This window comes from Mycteria americana, chromosome 1 (assembly GCF_035582795.1).
Source record: "Mycteria americana isolate JAX WOST 10 ecotype Jacksonville Zoo and Gardens chromosome 1, USCA_MyAme_1.0, whole genome shotgun sequence".
In the NCBI taxonomy this organism is placed as follows: Eukaryota; Metazoa; Chordata; class Aves; order Ciconiiformes; family Ciconiidae; genus Mycteria; species Mycteria americana.
This window is the reverse complement of record NC_134365.1, coordinates 77,141,828-77,151,930: the sequence shown is the minus strand read 5'-3', so window position 1 is coordinate 77,151,930 and position 10,103 is coordinate 77,141,828. Positions and strand designations below refer to the sequence as shown.

At 45.2% G+C, this 10,103-nt stretch overlaps 2 protein-coding genes across 10 annotated transcripts in view; both read right to left on the bottom strand.

Annotated features, from left to right (window-relative positions):
- Positions 1-3,288: 3,288 nt before the first annotated feature.
- On the bottom strand, positions 3,289-5,380 carry REP15 (RAB15 effector protein). Its single transcript, XM_075506965.1, has one exon. It carries the CDS (start codon positions 4,055-4,057, stop codon positions 3,305-3,307), a length of 753 nt encoding a protein of 250 aa, XP_075363080.1. The 5' UTR covers positions 4,058-5,380; the 3' UTR covers positions 3,289-3,304.
- Positions 5,381-6,448: 1,068 nt separating this feature from the next.
- Positions 6,449-10,103, bottom strand: part of PPFIBP1 (PPFIB scaffold protein 1) — a 120,439-nt gene continuing 116,784 nt past the window's right edge. For all 9 annotated transcript variants that reach the window (XM_075506891.1, XM_075506936.1, XM_075506903.1 and 6 more), the window contains 2 exons: positions 10,001-10,066; positions 6,449-9,164 (listed from right to left, as the gene is read on the bottom strand). In XM_075506891.1, the coding sequence (XP_075363006.1) occupies positions 9,078-9,164; positions 10,001-10,066 (153 nt within the window). In that variant the 3' untranslated portion in view covers positions 6,449-9,077. The remainder of the gene's footprint in view (positions 9,165-10,000; positions 10,067-10,103) is intronic.

The following is a 10,103-nucleotide window of genomic DNA, read 5'->3' as shown; positions in this document are numbered from 1 at the left end:
CAACCAGCCTCTCCCTTGTGTTTGTAACTTCTTACATGTACGGGGGAACAGCAAAATGGGATTGGAGCAGCGGGGATCTGTGACTTTCCTTGAACAGCGTAAGGGGGTAGTGGTAGCATTTGCTTAGTGCTTCTGGGGATCGTGCCCTGCCTGCCACCCCACAGTTTGAATTAACAGAACAGGACCCTATTTTTAAACACATCTACCAGTCAGTGTGCAGCACTCCCAATGCATCAATCACAAGACATCTGCATCAGGCTGTTCTCTGTTTGGCCTGAGCCTGGCTCCCAGCAATGGGCGTCAGGAGCGTACGTGTAAGTGCATAGCTTCTAACCAAACCATCTCTGTTGCAACTGTTTGCTTGTGGTGGATGCTATCCAGCAGTGTTCCATGCTGAGCTAACCATAGAGGCAGAAGTCCTTGCAGCAGCCAAGGGAAATGTCTGTACAGCAGGGAGTGGGAGGTTTTGTCTTCCCAGGGTGTGGGAGATGGAAGAGAAAGTTAGGGGTGCATTGGTGATGGATCACCCAGGGAGGAAGGGCGGGAGAGGGGTCACTGTGTGGCTGAGGGATAGGACAGCTGTAGATGAAGGCCTCCGCCAGGCCGCGTCCGTGCAGCATACAGCTTGGGGTACACAGGCCACGCTGCTGCTTCTGCAACAGGGGAGCAGAAGGGTGGGGGTGCAATGCCAGATGCCCTCCTGGAGTAATAAAGCACTGGCACCAAGGGTCCAGCTCATCTCTGCTTGAGTCAGAAACTCCTGGTGGACCCAGGTAGGGTGGATATTTGTATCCTGTGATAAGCTAACGATGCTTCTTAAAGTTCCTTTAAAAAGGGGGGGGTGCGAGGTGTTCTGCTGTTGTTTCTTGGTATGAAACTAACCAGCCACCAGCAGCAGTGCTGCAAGTTTCCTCTTCTGATAGCCTTTCTTCACTGAGCTACACTTCAATGAGCTCTCGAGCTCAACTACAGTATGAACTATACAAACTATACATTATATTAAACTGTACATTAGTGCAATGTCCAAAGGAAAAAAAAAAACCAAACCACAACCCAACCCCTTCACTTTGTTTTTACTAACCTTATTACACAAATTACTATGGGATTAAACTCTGAGGTCAGCACCTTACCTGGTAAATCATATGTGCAGTTCATAAGCTTGTGGTATGGCTGAGATCACCTGAGCTGAGACTCCAGCTTGAGTGAATAAATGAACATGGTCAAATTTACATCATTAAATACTTCGTTGTGCATCTTCGCCATTACTACCCGTAATACAGAGTCTTGGCCAGTGCCCAGTGTCGCTGAGGGCCTGGGTTCCTGAGCTAAAACCTCAAGGCAACCAGGCAAGGAGTGTGGCACAGCCTGGGTGATGTACCCTGGCTCCCAGAATAAACACCAAGCCTGCATAACATCGCTGAGGTACCAGGGCCGCTTTGGAGGATATGAACCAAATGGGCAACTGCCCCTGTGTGTAACTTCCTAGTCCAAATGCTATATAGTCAAGACATTTTGATTTTCCCCTTCCCTTTCCAACTCCAAAAAAGCATGCAAAACATGCAAAGGAAAAACCCCGCCCCCTTTTCAGAGAGACAGAACTGAATCGCTTACGCAATGTGCACCAGTTAGATACCAATTTAATGCAAAATTAAAGCTTTTTCTGCTGGCCTTTTATAAACCAATCAATCCAGCTGCAGTATTGGTTATGCTGTTACTTTAAACAGGCACCCCCCCACCCCCATCCCACCCCACCCCCAAATAACTCAGCCCTCCTGAATGGGCAGAGTCCTCCCCTTCTGCATATATCCCCATAGCTATGCATGTTTTCTATGTAAAACACCAGAACTATCCCTTCTGTCCCACCAAACCCCTGCTACACGCACAAAATACAATGATGCCAGCTCTTTAAAAAAACCCAACTCTCTCAATGACCTATTTCAAAACTAAAAGGCCTCCCTTCTCCATACCCAGCTCCATTTGTGACTCAGCAAAAATTTCACAGTTCTCTTGTGTGTTTGTTTTTATTTCAGTTCACCTTCCAGCCTCCACGCCTACACCATGAAAAGCTGCAAAAACTTCTAGCACATTTTTTTTAATGGCTGTGTAAATAACAGCCTTATTTTTTTTCTCAGCTGTCACAGCTGCCCCATCTTATAACTCACATAGTAAATAGTAAAATATGAATGAGATTTGGAAATTATTTTTATTCTGTTAAATAAAATGAATGAAATTACAAAACTAGAGGCAGAGGAGTTTTTTGCACCAACAAAACTAGTCAGATGATAGCTATAAACAAAGTGAGTTTACCAGTTTGAAAACTGATCAGGTCTTCCTTCACCGGTTAACAGTGGCTGAAAGAAAGTAATTACAATTGTGCAACCCAAAAGTCTCCCTTTGTCCACTAAAAGCTGAGGGAAATTGAATAAATCAGTGCATAAATGCAATCAGCCCCTAAGCTACTGAACACAAAGTTAAAGTGAAATAATTTTGCCTCCTCCAGACTTTTGGTCTCTGCCACGAGTGGTCAGGAGCTGCCTCTGCTGCCCTGAAAAAGCTCCCACCAACATCTCCAGGACCAGGTTTTTGATTTCCCCAAGTTTTCTTTAACACCTGCCACTGCTTTTTGCCACACCTTGACCTGATGCAGCTGCTCAGCAAGAACAGGCTTTGCAGCTGGGACCAAGCCTGCCCCTGCTTTTTGGTGGCAGCTCCAGGGCCCTCCATAGCCTGGCACTGCTCTACTTTTAACAGGCAGGTAATTAATAGGCCTGTCATACAGCCCCATCTCTATGGTGGGGAAGGGCTTTTCCTCTTAGTTGTGAACCAGCTCATGCCTCCCAACCAGCGTTTTTTAAGCCCTGGTATTGTCCTTCACGCTCAGTGCAAATCTTCTGACCAGCACCAGTACATTTTCTTTATTACAGCCTCAACCTCCTATTACAGAAGAAATCTGCCACACAGTAAACAAAGGCTGTGAGTCAAGTCTAACGCGACCTCCCAAAGGCTCAGGGCGATAAAGCTGTCATCGGGTCCAGCCAAGACTTAATGTCTGGCGAACAAAATGTTCTGGGAAAATGACATGCTTTCTATAAACGCATTTTTCTGGCAGGTACATCCTGTTGTTTAAAACCTGGCGAGACTGACTCAGCCTGGCTTCCGTAGGAGAATGTGATGGGTGGAGGAGAGGGTGGGAAATGAGGAGGTGGAGGGAATGGCGTGCAAGAAGAAAAGCAAGAGAGGCAGAGCTGAGTCCCCACGCAGCCGCTGCTGCCAGTGTGCAGAGCCATTGCTGTTAACCAGCGGTTTACAGAAAGTTTATGTACACATTGCCCACCTCCTTTGGTCCGTTGTTTGCACCGAGGCAGTTTTCCAACATGTCTTTTGTGGGCAGGAAGCGGTCAGTACTGGTGACAAATTTCTGTAGCGCATTCCTGCCCGACAGGCAGCATTTTTGCTCCTCCTTGGCAATGCTGTCTAGCATGACTCCTCGGATGTCCTTGGGCTTCCCTGGCACACCAAACATGATGAACAAGCCCAGGCAGTCCCGTCCCACCAGGCGGCAGAACTCCGCCAGCTTCTCAAACCTGCTCCTGTTTTGGAAGCGCTCGTCTGCCAGCACGGCTTCCCAGCAGCAGTCCTCCACTGCCTCAGCGGGGCTGCTTTCACTACAGAAAAGCTCCGCCAGCTGTAAAGCCTGCACGGCAATCTGAAGTTTGATTTGCTTGTCAGCTCCAGACAGAGTCCAGATCCAGTCCACCCCGAACAGGGAGGACTGCTGCTTGGTCATTTTGCTGGTTGTGATACGGTCCTCCACTCCCTTTTCCACGCAGAAGCTGATGAAGTTAACCAAAAAGATCTCGCTCAGTGTGTTTGTGGCTGGCTGGAATTTGCTCTGAGGATCCACAAAACCAAGGTAGTCCTTCAGCCTTTGAGATGCATAGACCACGCCTTGGCTGAAGACTTCACAGATGACTAGAGTTTCAGCCTTGTTCTCCTGGTTGTCCTCGTGGGAGACCTTCTGGCCCATTTTCTGTGCAGGAGGAGGTTGTTTCCACATGCAGACCGCCTCGGGGAAGTCCCCTCCTTTTCCAGCAAAGGCTCTGTAGGCGCTGGGCTCAGCCAGACCTATTAAGCACACACATGGTTACCTGCCGCCTTCCAGACGAAGGTCATGGCAGCGGCAGAGCTGAGCTGCGGGCAGGCTGCTCTCCCGTGGGCAGACTGGGGCAGACGGGCTTTCTCCTGGGTGTGTTTCTCCACAGCTCACTGAGCAGCAACCAGCCCGACCGGCCCAGTCACTTTCACCCCTACTGAATTCATCTGTGCTCGTTCTCCTTATTGTTAATTCTGGCACCGTTTCTTTAGCTGATGGTATCTCCTTCCAGTCTGATCTTATCTCCTTTGATCTCCTTTCTAGGACTATTACAGAGAAGCCATTTTACTGGCACTGGGCGTTTCCTGGAGATGAAACAACCTTTTTCTTTTAATCCCCAGAGAAGGGCACGCATCGAACCTGAAGACTTCTGCAGGGTGCTTGAAATGACGTGGTCGTCTTTTTTGCTGGGCCATTGCCTGTGTCCCAATATTAACTGCTGCTACTGTCAGTGGCATTAGTTGTGCCATAGCACATGGACTCAGTTGGACTTTTGGCTCAACGGAGAAGCTTGGGCTCTTGCTGCCTGTAACTGGATTATCTCAGGGAAGCTTGGACAGTCAACGCACCACCACAGACGACTATCAAATACAGCTACAAATAAACAAGCTTCCTAACCTTAAAAAAATCCAGTCTCTCTAGCTGTGAAAGCTGGTACATATGTTACCACTGCAGCAGGAGCCACCCCTGTTCAGCTCTGGATGTTGCTGGTGTCAAATGCACCACTATGGTCTCTTCATCAGCCCAGGATCTCACCACCATTCTCAAGAAACAGGTTCTGTCCTGCTGAACGCTGCTCTTCCTCCTCCTCTTCATTCTGAATGAGTGAAAAAGTGTCAAGGATGCGTCTTTCTTTGCCCTCTTTACTCTCATTGCTCAAAACATCTTCATTTGATCTCTCTTTCCTTCTGCCTACAGATGTTCACGTGCTCCTGCCATCCCAGGGAAACACCTTCTCAGGTGCACAGGCTGGTCAGTCCCACTGCTGCCCTTGTGTCCCCCCCTCTAAGAAACAGATCATGTCCTACATATTACATGTCTTTTCTTCCACAGGTCTTCAAATGTGTCATGGGCCCATCTCCATTCCTTTGTGATGTTCTCACAGCTATGATTAGGGAGCACACTGCTGCTTCTCCTGTTATCTCTGACTGTAGCTCTAATTTCCTTTCTATTCAAGGGCTCCCCAGCACCCAGTACTCTCTCCTTGCTCCAAATCTACTGGCAACTCAGAAGGTTTTGCTTCTTCGCTGCCTCAAAGAGCACTTCCTCCCAACTGAGGACTGAAGAGGCTCAGTAGGAAAAGCTCTTGCTGCAAATGAAAATGCCAAAATACTAAGGTGCACTACTCACTCATAACAACAAAGCGGTGCAAGGTATAAAAGGCATGCAGGTAGGATAAGTGCAACTTCTCTCCTAAAGGGAAAGCCAGGGTGCAACAATACCTAGTGGATGGGAATCAGAAGAGTCATTCCAGAGGCTATTCTGTATTATTTCTCCATTCCTAAGCATATATGCAATTTAAGCGAACAGAAAAAAGCTGGGTTTAATCTCTATGGGCTCTTGATTGATACACATCTATCTTTTCCGCATCACTGTAAACAAACAGACAACAAAAGTTTATTATACTCTAGGTTTCAAAGCATTTATCCTCAGTATGCCCACTGAAATGTTGAGCTGATGAACAAAACCACAGAAATGAACGTCACAAGATAGGGCTTCTGCATTCTCTGGTCCGTTATCTGGGCTACACTGGGCAAAACACTGATCATCATTTGTACCTGCACATCATTGGTACCAACACATCATTTGTACCTGCACCTCAGCAACAAAATGTAGTTTGGGGAAGCTCAACTCCTGTTGGCAAAGTAGGTGCAGCTCCTACGACTGCTGAGGGCTGCGAGGGCACGGGGAGGGGAACAACACCTGGGACCAGAGAGACGGTTGCCCTTTACAGCGAGAAGGGCCAGGGCTGGTCCTTCCTTCGGCACCCTGCAAGGACTTGCCGAAGAGCACACGCCGAGCAACAGGGAACACTTTCTAATCAGACCATACCGAACAACCCAAGATGGTTCAAATCTGGATCCCAGAAATAAGTAAAAACACTTGGGATAGTTGATAGCTGAGCCTTTCTGCAGGCACTATCAACAAACAAACTAATCGGTCCACAAAGAATGTGCAATTTTGCCCCTTCTCCCTCCTTTGTCTTTTAAATAGTACAAAATGAGCTTCCTAGGAAAATAAAAAGGAAAAAAAAGAGGATACATTAAAAAGGAACCACCTTCCAGAAACACTTGGCATTTTCCACAGACTTTATTGGATTTTACAAGGCAATACACAGTAGTTATGTTGCCCTCTTCAAACACGCACAAATTAAAATACTCCAACGGTATCAATTGTGCACACGTGCACATAAACTTCCTGACTTTATCGCTTGCTTTCACACTGCACCCCCATAAAATAACCAAGGTTCAGATGATAGGCAGCTTCGAAGGGACAACCTGGTTTCCAACTGGAAAACGCAGGAAAAGGGTTCTTTGGAGAGAATGCTACTTGCACTGGACTTAAAATAAACCATCATCTGCCATTGCTGATACGCTTGCTAACAGCACTGGACTGAAGAGAAAACGGAGAGTATTTGTTTGTGCCTATTTCAGCACATAATAATGCATCACTAGTCCCCCTTTTTTTTCCCCTGTGAATATCCAGTTGTTATATTCACTAGCCAGTGTCTAGTGAGAGTGAATCTGCAGGAATACTTTTGCTCAGAAGCCTGCACCACGTCTTCCCAGTGCTTCTGCAGCATTTGGGAGAGCGGGGTCTTAACTCCAACTTACATGTAAAATAATAACCATATTGCAAAGTACTCACAGAAAGCGAGCCCTGAATTCACATGCCAAGCATTTGCACCCTAAAGCTGACAGCAGGCATTACACAATGTGGTATTTCTGCCCGAATAAAATAGCTCCAACACCCCCAAGACTGCAGAGGAAGAAACAACAGACAACAAATTATTTGCAGACATTACTTAGTCAGGAATTTTGAATAAAGCATCAGTTGTGATTTGTTTGTAGACAAATGGTAAGCAGCACAAACTATTTTATGTATACATTATGGATTGTTTGCCTGGCTCCAGATACTAAAGAGAAAATGGCAGCATTTGATATTATTTATAACACAACCGGTCCACGTAAAACTTTTCATCTTGAGCATAAATAATAGCCTCCACTGCACATCCTTCAAAGAACCAGGCTGGTAACAGCTTATCAGGTTACAGTAATATAATGCTAGAATATGTCTCCAATCTACCCCAGTATCTGATGGGAGCTCCCTGGAAGCCCCTGAAAGAACCTTTCTTCCTTTCCTAGCTTTGTTAATAGTGTTTCAGAAATACCCACAAAGTCAGCACAAATCTAACATCCCTTGCACCACACCAGCAATGTGTCAGAAACGGTCTCACTTCCAGCAAGGAGAGCAATAAAATGAGTGACAAACGCTTGGTAAAGCAACACACCACCGCAAGGAACAATTCCAGCTGTACTTTTTTTGCCTTTACAAAGCAAAAAGAAGCTTCATGCCATTGTGCTAAAATACATGCAATGTTCAACACCATACGAATGACCACTGTGATAAACAGAGTTACTTTTTTTTGTTTGCTTTTGGCTAGGACACCTCGCAATACTGAAAGGCTGACAAAAGATTTCCACTGGCTAGTTAGGATTTTTTAAATCTGATGATCTTCAAAAGCAGAGGAGCTGTGCTTTAAGAAGGTAAAATGATGAGCAACATGTCTGATATTTGAATTTTTGAGGAAAAGTCCCACTTTAGGTTTAATATTATGAAATAATATATTTCCTATACATTTCTCTATATAACTTTATTTTTTTTTGCAACTACACCATCTTTACGTTAGTCACAGCACAGAAATATCCCTTCCATACGCAGGGAGTACTCTCAACTTTAAGGAAATTTTTTAAGTCACGGAAGTGTTAATAACCTTGTTTGAATGCTATAAATACTGCTGCTGGGAACAAGAAAGAAGACGTTTTAAAATGTGCAGTTTCCATAAGAGTCACTGCTAGAAGAAACATGCTTTATAATTGTTTCATCCCAAATGGAAGATCATTAAACTGTGCACTTAGTAAAAAGCAACAAAAGCAAACGGTTCCAAAGGTCAGCCTGCCTTTTCCAGTAACCAGCTGGTATGCAAACTGGCATAATCTTTTTACAACCCTCTCCCCTTCCCCCATACCTTGAACTTTCCATCACTCTATCTCACAAAATGTAAATTTTTGCTTTTATATGTACTTCATATACTACTTTTTTCTTTTTTTTTTTTTTTTTTTTTATAAAACAGTATAAAAATAAGAGCAACAGTCAAGACCTACCGGGGAGTTTATGCAAGGCATGGATGAGTAAAATCCTACATTGGATTCCGTAGGAAGGGCAGAACTGGTATTTGTGCTGAACAAATGCACTTGAAAGAGCAGTAACACCTTTTTTCAGCTGAGAGCCTAGAGAAAGCTGATGCACAATATCTACAGACGCAATACTTCTACCTAACATCTGTTATTTTGAAACAGTACAAAGGATTATCTGAGGCGGTGAATGAGCAAAAGGAGCACTATGATACCACGTAAATTTAAATGCAACACTCTGAAACATATCACCAGTTTGTACATTAAATATCATAAAAACAATTACCATTCACCAGTGTCTGGGTGTTTCTTATGGCAACTTTAGAGTAGGCACCTTTTTTTTTTTCTCCTTTTTTTTTTTTTTTTTTAAATTCTCCACCCCCCAATATTACTTCTAACAAACAGAAGCAAGAGCAATGTAATGTACATGATCTGCTGCCCGTCACGTATAATGATGACGTTTCTTGCACATAGGAAAGTGAGCCTTTGTCAGTGCCTGGTGGTTACTGTCACACGTTGGAGTCCTCATCTGTTATACTGGTGCTAGGAGAGCGAGTCGCAAAGTCTTTAAACATTTCATCTTCTTTCAACATGTGCTAGAAAGGAAAGGAGGGAAGAGTCAAGGTTCAGGCCCTCACAACTAAAATCAAGTACCTGGGACGGTCCAGTCCTGTGCCCGGCAGCAAACAGCGCCGTCAGCCCTGCCAGCCACCACTTCGTTCTGCTGAGGACGTTTTTCACCCGTGCTGCTTCCTGACCAGCTCGTGGCTCAGTCCCCTTTCTGCTTGCCCAAACAGCTGGGGGAGCGCAGGCTGGGGGTGAGCTTCCACCAAGAAAACGTGCCATGACTCTCAGTTGGCAACTTGCTGCCCAAGGGCAACCTGCCGGCATAGAGCTGGGTGCCATGTCCTCTGCCCTCCCTGGAGGGTGGGGAGTCAGTAAAGAGGGATGGTGACCACGGGCCACCACTCCCGGCCGGGGCAATTTCCCAGCCAGGACGGGCGGGTATCTTCCTCAACCGCTAATTTTTGCTAATTTTTCTTTTCCCCTCTGTCCCTGTACAAAAACCAAAGGACGTCATCTGACCCCTAGTTCTGATGAGGCTTCACTATACCCATAGTTTGCACAGTATTTGACATACTTTAGCCCTCAGAGACCAGTGGCGCTTCAGTCTATCCAAAGACTAGGTCTCGCTATGCACTGAAATCAATCAAAGCAATTGCTCCCAAAACTACAAAACTCAGCTGATTAACAGAGCCAGTAGTAATGAAGAAAAGTTGTACTTAGTGTATTTGTATTAAATAGAAGTGCTATTTAATATTAATATTTCTATTAATAGCATCGCTATTTTATACTAGCGACTGCCAAGGGATTTACATCCATCTTACAGAAACAGAGATCTTATTCCACAGACCCCACTTTTAAGTCTTACTGTCAAGTTGTTGATGCCTTCAGAAAACACTCCTATTTGCCTCACTGTCCCTTCTGAATCTTCCATCTACAAAAAACAGATAATGAATAATGAATGATTAATA

Bases quoted from the DNA above. Each gene is read 5' to 3' on its own strand.
- REP15 (XM_075506965.1), bottom strand. From the start codon at position 4,057: ATGTGGAAACAACCTCCTCCTGCACAGAAAATGGGCCAGAAGGTCTCC.